The sequence below is a fragment of the Rhincodon typus genome, chromosome 5 (assembly GCF_021869965.1).
Source record: "Rhincodon typus isolate 14 chromosome 5, sRhiTyp1.1, whole genome shotgun sequence".
NCBI lineage: Eukaryota > Metazoa > Chordata > Chondrichthyes > Orectolobiformes > Rhincodontidae > Rhincodon > Rhincodon typus.
In genome coordinates this window covers 2,037,642-2,051,632 of record NC_063336.1, presented here as the reverse complement: position 1 = coordinate 2,051,632, position 13,991 = coordinate 2,037,642, and the positions used below count along the sequence as shown (strand labels likewise).

At 40.5% G+C, this 13,991-nt stretch overlaps 1 protein-coding gene across 2 annotated transcripts in view; it reads left to right on the top strand.

The window, feature by feature from the left end:
- Positions 1–13,991, top strand: part of enah (ENAH actin regulator) — a 281,703-nt gene that overhangs the window by 240,992 nt on the left and 26,720 nt on the right. For both annotated transcript variants that reach the window (XM_048597460.1, XM_048597461.1), the window contains 2 exons: positions 1,832–1,898; positions 5,069–5,131. In XM_048597460.1, coding sequence (XP_048453417.1) covers positions 1,832–1,898; positions 5,069–5,131 — 130 coding nt within the window. The remainder of the gene's footprint in view (positions 1–1,831; positions 1,899–5,068; positions 5,132–13,991) is intronic.

Genomic DNA, 13,991 nt, shown 5'->3' with positions numbered 1-13,991 from the left:
GGCAGCATCAGAGGAGCTGGAAATTGATGTTTTGGGTCGGGATCCTTCTTCAGAAAATCTTCTGAAAATTTTCTGGAAAAGTGTCCCGACCTGAAACGTCAACTTTCCTGCTCCTCTCTGATGCTGCCTGGCCTGCTGTGTTCCTTCAGCTCCACACTGTGTTGTCTATAACTTTAAACTTTGAAAATTTATTATTAATAATGTAACTTTAGCAGAACATAGATGAACCAGAAGTTAATCTAATTAGTATCTACAATCTAAGCCCAATGTTCTTTGATCACCAACCCCAACTCTTTGACAGATAGACAGAGACAGTTATGGGATAAATTTTTTAAAAATTGTAAATTGTCAGTTTGATAATTGATCCAGTGATGAATACCAAGCCTTCATGAAATCTGATGTGTTGTATTACAGACGTGTAGGATTGTATCTTGCTTGAATTCTGAAGTTTCTGGTCAATGTAGCTTTCTGGAGACCTTTCCTGATATCTTATAGACTGGGGTTTTGTTCCCATGACTTTCAATGATGCGATAAGTGGAGACAGCAAAACCTAAAAAACTCAGCCCAGCACATACCAGAGGAACACTGTCTCCTGCCCAAAAACCCCAGATAAAAGAACAGTCCACCCTTTGTTTTTATTCCTTTTTCACCACTCTCTGTGGTTGGTTGACTGGCTAGCATCAGTCCTCCTTTGATTAACCAATGCAACATCCAACTTGGTTAAAATTTAAACAAAGCTTAGCAATTATCTGTCAATAAACATGAATGAGTACATTTTCCCCATAGCAAAATACCTCTACGAATCAGAGTCGACATAAGCAGAATGCCAATTCAAATCCAGGTTGAAAATGCATTGCTGTAAAGAGAGATATAATGGGCTAGATTTTTGCATTGAGATTGATGGTAAGGCTTGTTATACTCCTTGTTATTATGGAATAAATCTGATAGTAGCTTCCGGAGTTTACATTTGACCAGTTAAGTGTGTGAATCCGGAGGTTTTGGATTGAATTACCTTGCTCATGCACAAGTTCTGCTGTAACGTTACACACATTTCCAGAATGGAAGCAATTTAGCTAGAACTATGGAATAAAAATGGTCCAGTTACATAGACAGTCTACAGTCCACCAACTAGTGAAAAGGATGTAGATGAACAAATCTGCAGGGAAATTACAGAGAAATGTGTGCAGAGTAAGTACATGAAAATCTATAATGAAAGGGAATGCTGCAACCTGTTATTGAACAGACAGTTTTGGATTGCTGGCATCTGAATCTCCTGCCTAAATTCCAGCTTGTAGCTCACTCCTACATATTCCCATACGATCAATCTCTCTTCGCTCTCTCTCTTCCCCCTATGAGCCCTCCTTCCCATTATGGACCTTTTTCTTCTCATCTTTTTATTCATTCACAGGATGAAGGCATCACCAGTTAGGCCAGCATTTATTGCCCATCCCTAATTGTCCAGAGAGCAATTACAAATCAACTGTATTGCTTTAATTTTGGAGTCAAATGTAGGCCAGACCAGATAAGGATGGCAGTTTGTTTCCCTAAACGTCATTAGTGAACCAGATGGGTTTTTCTATCAATCGGCAATGGATTCACGGTCATCGTTAGAGTTTTAATTTCAGATATTCTGTTGAATTCAAATTCCGCCATCTGCCATGCCAGGATTCCAACCCAGGTCCCAGGATATTACTGGGTCTCTGGATCAATAGTCCAATGATAATACCACTAGGCCGTCACCTTAGAAACACATGTCGCAAATTGCTTTGTTTAAACAATTGCAGTTTTAAAAAACTGTATTGTGAATTGAATACATGTGTTTTTTTTTTAGAAACAACTAGAAAGCCTTGGGAAAGATCAAGCACTGTAAATGGCAACAAATCGCCAGTAATATCCAGGTAAGATCATACAGCAATATATAATGCAGGTACGCAGCTTTGTATGTTATGGACCAGACCAACCCCGCTTAAAATATAGTAGCCTAGATCCTAACTTTTTCTTATTTTAGAGGTAAGTGTAAGATATTACATTCTAGATGCAATCTGATTGGTCAAATTTCTCAACTTTAAGCAAAACACACTTTATTTTGACACTACAGTTAAAATACAGACAAAATAAAAGACAAAATAAAAATAAAAGAATTAGCTTAACTTAACTCTATTGAAATGCTTAACAAAATATATATATTAACTGCCACTAATTAACTGCTCCAATATAGTTACTTCCCATAAATACTCCTTTGGCTAAGGCAAATTGATTAAAATACATTATCTCATATGCAATTCTAGCAGAAAAAAGAGAACCCAGCCTTTATCTGTAACAGAGAGAGGAATAAGAGCTTCCACAACCAGCTTCAAGATCCCAGCAACTGCAGAAAGCTAAAACTAAAAATTCTGGTTTTGTGGGAGCTTGACCCCACCCATTCAGGCTGCTTCTATTGTTCCAACATCTAAAAAAAAAACTCAAGGCTTCACAAGCTGTTTAATTTATTGGCTTAGAGCAGACCATTTGATACCTCTGTCTCAACCTTCATAAAAAAATGTACAAAATACATGAAAGCCATTGTATTGTTACAGTGTCATAACGTAACAACAGGATACTTCATTAATTCTTAAGATATTCTGTAGTGAGCAGGAAGATATGAGCACGTCCTCAGATGATGTGTCAGATGCTGGAGATCAGAAATAAAAACAAAGTACTGTCAAAGCTCAGCAAGTCTGGCAGCATCAGTGGAGAGAAAAATAAAGCTAGTGTTTTGAGTTTGATATGGCAACTCTTCAGAACTCCACACTTACCAGGAATTTAGGTTTATCCTCCTTCAGAACGAGTATCTGATGTCAGACAGATTTCCAGGGAATCATTTTGATCAACTTTGACCTGACAGTTGCTCCTTCTTTTATTGTAGTATATGGAAAGCTATGGGTAAAGGGCAATGAATTAAAATTAAAACAAAATAGTTTGTTCCAGTGTAAACAGGACCTAGACATTTCACATCAAATATATTGTTCTGTTGTATCCAGCTGACAAAAATTGTAACTGTCTTCAGATGCATCTGTACCTATATTTTGCTTTGACCATTTGCATGGTGTTCTTGTGCTTTTCATCATGTCAAGCTTAGCTGAGTGGTTGCACTGCCTTCTCTAAATCAGAAGTTGTGGGTTCAGTTCCCACCACAGGACTGATCACATAATCTCAGATGACTTTCTGTTGCAACCTGAATATCCTGCAGATCATGGCGTCCTTCATGCACCATGGCAGGCAAGGTACAAAGATATACCACCTTTAGCTTACATCTGTCACTTGGCTGCGCAACAGTACTTTATTTTTCATTTTTCAGTATCAAAGACAAACATTTTAAGGAGAACGCCTTGCTCTTTAAATCATAATATTTACCATTTATATGAAAAGAGCAGCAGTTAAAAGGCTACCTTTTCAATTTATACCTCTTTAAATTTGGATTTCATGACAAAAATCATCTTTCAAACACCCGTAAGGTAACTGTACTTACCAAGGATTTGGGTTTCTACTCTTCTGTCTTCTGCAGAACCTGAGCAACACTGGCAAAAAAGAATGTGAAACAAATTTCTGATCTTGCCAAAAAGAACAGAAACTGCTTTTTAGAAAATACAGTACTTTTGAAATATTGTGGTAACTGTTGTAGTGTAGGGAGCACACCAGCTAGTTAGCACGCAATAGGCTCCCACAAACAGCAATACACAAATGATCAGACCATCTGTTTTTAGTGATGTTGTTAGCAGTAAATAACAGCCAACAAACTTGAGTAGTTCCCTCCTCGTTTTTGAAATAGTGTGACCTTAGATGGCAGATGGAGTGTCATGATGAAGCTGAGACTTAGTCAGTTTTGAATCTGTTACTGTATCAACTTCAGACCAACCTTAACACCAATCTTACATCAACTCTGGTTTCATGTGTCCTAAGGTTTATTTTATTTCAATGTTGGTGGTTGTTGCAGTTCTCAAAATAATTACTTGTGTTTAGTCCATGCTTATATGATATTATCTCCAGAAAATAAGCATGAATACTGCTGCAAAGAAAAGATTATGAATAAAGTCTTATTCAGCCAGTTTTGAATCTGTTACTGTATCAATCTTAGATCGAGGATTCAGTTCATATCTTGCAACATGAAGGAATTAGCTTGTGGCCAACTCTCAGCAATCTAAAAATCTAAAACTCCCATTTTCTGATAAGGTGTCTCTATTAGATGTTCCAGAGTCAGCATGAACACCATTATTCCTGTATCATACTTAAAGCTTCCCTTAAAATCCAGCTCCATATTCAGAAAAATACTTTTCATTTTGAAACTAAGTACCTATTAAAGGCTCTGTTTATGTTTTAGCTCTTTGAATTCTGGAATAAATGACCAATAACTGCCTCCTCATTGCTGTTGTTCTTTGTATAACTCTCCAGAAATGTAATGATTAAATAGACTTTAGTTTAGCAGCTTAAGACGGGTTGATTAATGTACATGCATACTGGAAGAGGGCCTGACTGCTGTGTGTATAGCCAGGGGGGCTGATTATTGTGCTGTGAGAGCAGAGGGGAAACAGAGGGGGCAGTCATTACTGATTGAGATGGAGGAAACGGTAGATTACAATGTGTTGTGATGGAGAAGAGGGCAGAGTGGCCAATTATAGTATGTGGGGGACAGGACAGGGGTTGGTTGCTGTGAGATCAGTATTTTAATGGATGTGTATTGGCACTAACCTGTCACTGCAGCCTGCAAAATGACAGAATTCATCTGTTTCAATAGCGGTGTATTTTGAGCTGAATAACTGAAATAAGCTATTTTATGAACATTTGAACTTTAGAATTTACTTTGTGATATTTTATGTTCTGTAACAATCTTTTAAACACAGAGACAGGAGAAAATGCCCCAGTTGTACACGAAATTGTTGAGTACCCAACACTGCTTGCAATTCTTCAGTAACTTCCCAATCCTGTTATTGGTAGTGTACCCTTAGGAAAAGCTACATTGTGTTGATCCTGATCCTTTCACACACCCTCAATAGTGAGAATTTATTTTCAAGTTTCTTTTTCTTTTTCATAGACGAGATTCTCCGTGGAGAAATCAGCTGATCTCTGACAACAAGTTCTATGATACATTAAACAGGTACCAGCTGGCCTGTTGAGTCTGTTCGTAAAAAAAATTAAAAATCAGTGTGCATTACCAGAAATTACCAATAGGGGTCAGAGCCCCACTATGCATGGGATTGTGGGATGTGTGTTAATCTGCATGCCAAGTGTGATACTTGTTTGTGTGGGGGTCCAATAATTTCCCATTTTTCTGTTCTTGTTTTCTCTTTCTTATTGTGAACAGTGGTTTCCTTCATATCTTTATGGATATACAGGAGAGCACAAATAATTTCACTAACTTAAAGTTTCCCACTATATTCACAAAGATTTCTGCTACAAAGTTTTCTACCGCAACTTAATGTTATGGTGCTTCGAGTATCCCAAATAATGGATTAAATTTCTAAGGTTTCGGTTTGTGTCTTTCAAAATTCCCATGTTGCTGTGTTGAAGCATGAAAGGATACAGAGTACATAAATTATCTATCACAGAAAGGATTGCCAAGACTGTTGGGTTAACCTTCAACAAGAGGCCTTTGTGTTGCATGAAATAGAATTTTGGACAGATCACATCCTTTTCCCCATTCAGCTACTAACACTTAATTCTCTATCTCCTTCCCAAAACATGGGAAGCAAGATCTACTTAGGTATTGAGTCTTAGTATCCACTGTTGAAGGTTCATGTGCCCTGCACAGCTGTAAACTGAGATCATATATCGCAGATTAATGCTTTCCTTTATTTCTAAGTTTGTGTGCTATCATTGGTTCAGCAATATTAAATTTGGCTGAATTGGTTTAATCATGTTCTATTCTGAAAGACAGCAGCAGTACTTTGCACAATGAGACAAGTTAGTTAGACCCATTATTGAGTATGATTTTCTTTATGTTCTGAATAAATGTAGTTTCTTGGGTGGAACCAATTCATGTTTGTCATGCCAAGCTGTACATACGATAAAACACATGAATAAGGAGCAAAAGAGCCTGCTTCACTGTTAAACGCGATCATGACTGATCTTATCTGCCATGACTTCTCACCATTGCAGAATCCTATAGGAGTTGGGAAGTCATGTTGAGGTTGTACAAGGTATTAGTGAGGCCTTTTACATAGATGATTTGGAGTTGGGGACCAGGTGCAGTGTGTCAAAGTTCACAGATGACACTAAGATGAGGAGTAGGGCATAGTGTGCAGAGGACCACTGAAAGTCTGCAGAGGTATACGGATAGGTAAAATGAGTGGGCAAGTGTTGGCAGATGGAGTACAATGTTGGTAAATGTAAGGTCATTCATTTTGGTAGGAATAATAGCAAAATGGACTACTGGTTAAATGGTGAAAAATTGCAGCGTGCTGCTGTGCAGAGGGACCTGGGTGTCCTTGTGCATGAATCACAAAAAGTTGGTTTGTAGGTGCAGCAGGTAATTAAGAAGGCAAATGGAATTTTGTCTGCCATTGCTAGAGGGATGAAGTTTAAAGCAGGGAGGTTATGCTGCACCTGTGTAGGGGGCTAGTGAGGTCACACTTGGAGTGCTGTGTACTGTTTTGGTCTCCTTATTTGAGAAAGGATGTAGTAGCACTAGAGGGGTGCAGAGGTTGATCGACTAGGTTGACTCTGATGTTGAGAGGGTTGGCTTATGAGGACAGATTGAGTAGATTGGGACTATACTCATTGGAATTTAGAAGAATGGGAGGGATCTTATAGAAATGTATAATATTATGAAGGGAATAGATAAGACAGAAGCAGGGAAGTTGTCTCCACTGGCGGATGAAACTAGAACTAGGGCATATAACCTCAAAATTAGGGGGAGGCGATGACCTAGTGGAATTATCGCTAGACTGTTAATCCAGAGACCCAGATAATGTTCTGGGGACCCAGGTTCGAATACTGCCACGGCAGATGGTGAAATTTGAATTCCATAAATGTCTGGAATTAAGAATCTAATGATGACTGTGAATCCATTGTCAATGTAGGGAAAAACCCATCTGGTTCACTAATGTCCTTTGGGGAAGAAAACTGCCATCTTACCTGGTCTGGCCTACATGTGACTCCAGACCCACAGCAATATGGTTGACTCTCAACTGCCCTCTGAGTAATTAGGGATGGGCAATAAATGCAGCTTAGTCAGTGATGCCCTCATCCTGTGACTGAATAAAGAATAAAAAGGATTGAGTTGAGGAGGAACTTCTTCATCCAAAGGGTTGTGAATCTGTGGAATTCCCTGCCCAGTGAAGCAGTTGCAGCTACCTCATTGAATGCTTTTAAGATATTTGATAGATTTTTGAACAGTAAAGGAATTAAAGGTTATGGTGAGCGGGCAGGTAAGTAAAGCTGAGTCCATGAAAAGATCAGCCATGATCTTCTTGATTGGCGAAACAGGCTAAAGGGGCCGGATGACCTAATCCTGCTCCTATTTCTTTTGTTCTTATGTTCTATCCTGGAGTACTGTGTCCAGTTCTGGTCATCCTGTTATTAGAAGGATATTATTAAGTTCGGGATTTTACCATGATGTTGTCGGGTATAGAAGATTTGAGTTACAAAGAAAGGCTAGATAGGGGACTTTCTTTCATTGGAGCTTAGGAGTTTGAAAGGTGACCTTGGAGAGGTTCATAAAATTATGAGGTGTATAAATAGGGTTAGTGGTAGGTGTCTTTTCGCTAGGATGGGGGATTTCAAGACTCGGGGGCATATTTTTTAAGATGAGAGGAGAGACATTTAAAATATACGAGGGGCAATTCTTTACACAGAGGGAGGTTCACATGTGAAATGAATTTCCCGAGGAAGTGGTGGATGTGGGAACAGTTAGAACATTTAAAAGACACTCAGGTAAGTATTCAAATAGGAAAGGTTTGGGGGGATATGGGCCAGGAGCAGGCAGGTGGGACAAGTTTAGCTTGGGATTATGTTCAGCATGGGGTGGACTGAAGGATCTGTTTCCATGCTGTATGACTTTATAAACACCTGCATTGTATTACCTGCTTATAAAACTGCAGTATAGTGAAGCTGAAGGCTGAGAATTCCACAGTTTTGAAAATTGCAAATAAATCAGACTTAGAGCAGCTGACCACATGCTGAGATTTTATTTGATCATGGGCAATATATGGAGGGGAAATATTGCAAATTAAAAAGTGACAGCTCAGAGAACTAGTACCTTAAGACAATGAAGTAAATACGTAAGTAAGCAAGGTTGTGTTTGATAAGAATTTGAAGACTAGACTTGAAAGAAAGTTGGCCACCTTTTTAATAAGTAGGAATTTGGAGAACTTTCACATATGTAGAGCATTGTTCAACTCTTTTTCTGGACTTGGGTATAATTAGAGTTGGAACGTGAAAATGACGTGATATATCAGATTTGCCCTTTTGAAGTCATTGTTTTTAATAAAGATTTTGGAGGCATTACACCTGTGAAAGGAGGAATATGATGCGAATCAAGGCCCCACTACTCCATGAGTCACATAGATGTTTAAGTAGTATAAATGTTTGGATGCAAACACCTGTTTCCCTTTTGAACTGCAATGCAGACAAAAAGAACCTTCAGGTTTCTTCAGTGAACATTAAAATAATTAATCCCTAAAAAGAAGTGGCAAGACTGATTAATATCCAAGCTGGAATCAAGCTTTTTGCTATTCATTCACAGCTTGAGGGCCTCACTGGCTCGGCCAGCATTTATTGCCCATCCCAGAGGGTAGTTAAGAGTCAACCACATTGCTGTGGGTCTGGAGTCACATGTAGTCCAGACCATGTAAGAATGGCAGTTTCCTTCCCTAGAGTACATTAGTGAACCAGATGACTTCTTGCAAACAACCGACAATGGTTTCATGGTCATCATCAGACTCTTAATTTTTGTAACCAAATTCAAATTCCATCATTTGTAATGGTAGGATTTGAACCCAGATCCCCAGAACATTTCATGGGTCTCTGGATTAGCAATCCAGTGATAATACCACAAGGTCATCGTCTCCCCGTAGCTGTAGACCAATTGAAGCTTTTCCAAACAAAGTTTCATTTCAGATGAAAATCAAGATGGTTCCAAGTTTTTGGAAAGTGGTCACAGTTCACATTCTCAGGATTTACAAGGTAGTCAAAAAACTGAGATGTGGACACTTATCAGGATCCCAAATACTTCAACTATGAGAGCGAAGAGAGAGTTATGTAGCCTTGCTGTAGCTTTGGAGGTTTTGCTTCCTTCTGGCTCCCCAATTTGTGAAGTCCAAAAGGTTTGCTAGACAGCCATCAACATGAAGTCCAGTAACCTCTTCCACAGCCAGGTTTCCAGCAATTATCTCTGTAAAAGCTTTGCTTGGCAGTGTTTGAAAGTCGTTTGCTTTCTGTAATCAGCAGATGTTGACTTAATTTCCATGAAACTCTTTTTAATCCAGGAAGTGTACACTTTTTCACATTGTCTATATGCCTATTATCAACTAAGTTCATAAGATGGGTGAAGATGGGCCTGAATCTATATAGAAAGAATAGATGGCATTGAGTAAATTGAGGAAGTGGGAGCTGTTGATTAGACTTGACATATCTACTTGGGCCCAATAAAAAGAGTTGGAGATGACACAATAAAGGATAATGAAAGAGAAAAAAAATTAAAATCAGATGGTGCTTCACAGGCGTCTCAAAGTACTTTACAGCCGATGAAGTACTTTCCAAGTGTAGCTACATGTGCAATGTAGAAACAACAATGTGGTGATGCCAGAGAATCTGAGGATTTTTCTTCTGATGTTAAAGAAGTCAGGATACTTTGGGTAAGTCTCCTGTTCTTCTCCCAAATAGTGCTATGGGATATTTCATGCTTGCCATAACAAAATTATCTCTGACAGTACTGTACTGCCTTGGATTTGGACTTTAACACTTGTGTCATGATCCCAGCTGATGCTACTCCTGGATGAGTTAGCTGTCAGAGTGAAACCTGGCTTAATGGATCCTATGTTTGCTTTTTGTGAGCTAACAGGTGGTCAATCATTGAAACATATTTATATGAGGCTGAAGATTTTCTTTCACAACTGAACAGAAATTTATTACACAAAAGATAGACAATAAACTAAATATGAAAAACAGTGATAATAATCTTAAAACATGAAACAAAACAAAGTCTCAACCTGTTTCTTATCCAGTATAGAAACTCAAGTACCGAGAAATTACATCCCTACCTCAACTCTTTCAGGTTCTACTTAACTGATACCTTCCATTTTCTTTGCTTTGGATTGTGGAGACAATTTGATGAGCCCATTCCAAGTCTGCTGCCTTGACATGTCAGGAATCTGAGAGATGAAATATTCTCAGTTTTAATCATTTGCAGATGTCTAACCAAACTCTCTTGGTTTGGAGGTTTTATAAACTAAACCTGCTTGTCCAGATGACTTGTTCCCTGAACTCAGCTGAACTACATTGAGGAGAGAACTAAACTTGCTAAACCAGATTAACAGTCCCAGTCAGGGAACTCGTATTCTATGACGTCCACCTGGCTGACCTCGTTACAATCACTACATTCCTCCCACTCTAAGTCCAGGGATGTATAATCGTAGAATCCCTACAGTGTGGAAACAGGCCCTTTGGCTCATCAAGTCCACACCGACCCTCAGAGCATCCCACCCAGACCCATCCTTGTACCCTTTCTCTGTAACCCACCTAATCTACACATCCCTGGATACTACAGGCAATTTAGCATGGCCAGTTCAGCTAGATTACATCTTTGGACTGAGAGAGGAAACCCCACGCGGACACGGGAAGAACGTCTGAGTGGAGTTTGCACAATCGCCCGAGGATGGGATTCAACCCGGATCCCTGGTGCTGTGCAGATAGGGGCAATGTGGCTTAAATTTAGGTCTCTACAGGCCCTCTCTCACCCTGGTGTACTTACTGATCTCACTGATTCTAAGATGATCACTGACATAGAAACTCAGAAAATAGGTGCAGGAATAGGCTATTCAGCCCCTTGAACTTGCTCCATCATTCAATACAATCATGGCTAATGATGTAATGTCAGCTCCCATTCCTGTTTTCTGTCCATACCCCTCAATCTCTTTAGCTGCAAGGGCCATGCCCAGCTCCTTGAATATATCTAACGAACTGGCCCCAACAGCTTTCTGTGGGAGAGACCTCCACAGGTTCACAACTCTCGAAGTGAAGAAATTCTTCCTCATCTCAGTTCTGAATGGCTGACTGCTCATGCTCACTTCCCGTTCTTCACACCACATTCACAGATTCGATTCTATTCAGTACCCTTAGCTCTGGGCTCTTAGAAACAACTGATAAATAAAACGTTATGTGCATCTAAATCCTGAAAAATAAAATGTCTTAATGTAGGCCTGTCCTTTTTCTTGTAGCCTCTCCTGGGGCGTTTTCACACCTGGTCTGGATATTCCAACCGAGGAAGGTGATGACCTAATGGTGTTATTGCTGGTGTTAATTCAGAAACCTAGGTAACATTGTGGGGATCTGAGTTTGAATCCCGCCATGACAGATGGAGGAATTTGAATTCAATAAATATCTGGAATTAAGAGTCTAATGATGACCGTGAATCCATTGTTGATTCTTTAAAAAAAATCCATCTGTTTCACTAATGTCCTCAAGGGAAGGAAACTGCCATCCTTACCTTGTGTGGCCAAAATGTGATTCCAGACCCACAGCAATGTGGTTGACTCTTAACTGCCTTCTGGGTAACCAGGGATGGGCGATAAATGCTGCCTAGCCAGCAATGCCCTCATCCCATGAATGAATAAAAAAAGAATCTCGGATACAGGTGGTGTGTACCGAACCATAGCCCGCCTATTTTGCCCAGAGCATCTCGGAAGAAATTCGTCCACTTCTTCAGGCAGTAAAGGTGCTGAGGCTGCAACATCAGCCGTGTCTGTCTCAGACTCCAAGGTCTCTTCAACGCTAAACAAAGAGGGAGAGCCATGGGTTCCAATACCCTTTCTGGCTGTTCTGAGGGGCTGGGTATGTTTTGCTCCTGCCCTGTTTGCGAATTCACAGCTTTCATGTGGTCCATGTGCTTGTTCAGGACCGCCTCATCTACCTGGACTTTGTATGTCACAGGACCTAACCTCGCATTGACCATGTCTGTTACCCATGCAGAGCCATTTCCATGGTTTTGGCACCAAACTAACCTGTCTCTCTTGCTTAAAGGAGTTTTGTGTCTGACGTTGGTGTAAATGATGCTCGCAGCTTTTCTATCATCGGCCCCGTGTTTGACAAATGAGCTCTATGCACCTCCAAGCACTTTGAGTGGTCATCCACAATGACTAGGAACATTGAACCCATGAAAGGACCAACATAGCTGACATGTAACTGAGTTCAGGGTTTTCCCAGCCATCCCTATGAGTACTGCTGGTGGTAATTTTTATCTTTGTTGGCACTTTGAATGCTGTCCCATCAACACAGCTATGTCTGTGCTGGCCACCAAACCTAATTTCTTGCCAACATTTTCATTTTGGAAACCCCTGGATGACCCTGGTGGAGCTCAGCCTGTATCTGGTGGCAACCTTTGCTCAGGACAAATTGCTCTTGCTCACCATAATAAAATACCGTCCGAACGGTGATCTGGTCTAGCCACATCCAGAAAGGTTTCAATTCTGGTTGTGATAGCCCTTTTGTTTTCCAAACCGCTAGCTGTTTTAGTTTTGCCAGAACTGGATCTTTTTGCTTCCACAATCTGATATTGTCAGCAGTGACCAGAAGGGTGTCCAGAAAGTTTATAAGCAGAATGACTCTTCCAGTGGCAGCACCACCAGTGGTATATCTGCCAGCAGGACCCGGCTCAAGGCATCCGTATTTGCTACTTAGCCACCCAGGTGATGTTCCAACTTGTAATTGTACTCACTTAGAATGAGAACCCACCGTTGAATTCAACCTGAAGCTGTGGGCAGTACGGCCTTGTCCTCTTTGAGAAGCCTTAGCTCGGGTTTGTGGTCTCTTACTATTACAGATTTATGTCCATAAAGGCATTGGTGGAAATTCTCAAACCAAAGATGATCACCAAACCTACCTTCTCTATCTAGGCATATTTGTGCTTTGTCTTAGCCAAAATCCGGGCAGCATACGCTATTGGGTGTTCGTCTCCATTGGGACAACTGTGAGCCAGCACTAACCCAATACCGTATGGGGAGGCATCACATGTCTGCCATCGCATAGTGTGCCAACACCTTCGATGATGATAGCTGCTTCTTCACTTCCCTGAAGGCTACGTCTTGGCTGCGATACCATTTCCAAGGCTGCTGCTGCTGCTTTCAATAGCAGATGTAAGGGTGCCAGGATGGAGGCCAGATTACATATGAACTTTCCATAATAATTCATTGATCCAAGGAAATAACTAAGCTCTGGTACAGACATTGGAGCCGGGGCACCTTTGATTCCCCTGACTTTGTCTTCCAATGCGTGTAACCCTCTGTAGCCCAAGTAGGTCACTTGAGGTGCCTGGAACACACATTTTTCCCTTCTAAGATTGGAGAAATGTCTAAGGACTATGTCTGAGTTCTCTAAGTCCTCCTTATTGATCTTCCCTGTTATTAGCACAACATCCAGATAAATTGCAACCTGGGGTAGACCCTGTAAAATGGCACAGGCTGATGATGCCGCAAATGGCAGTCTCCTACATTGGTACAAGCCCTTACGGGTATTAATTGGGGCATATTTCTGGGACTCCTTATCTAACCGCAATTGCAGATACGCATGGCCCATGTCTAGCTTCGTGAAGGACAGCACCTCCCACCAGCTTTGCATGTAAGTCCTCTATGCGAGGGATTGTGTATTTATCCAGCTGCCTGAAGCTGTTTAGGATTTGTTTAAAATCACCACTAAGGTGAACCAATCTTTCAGGCTTTATAATTGGTACAACTGCTGCTGCCCATTCCACAAACTGTACTGGTTTGACAATTCTTTCACTTTCTAGTCTCCTGATTTCTGCT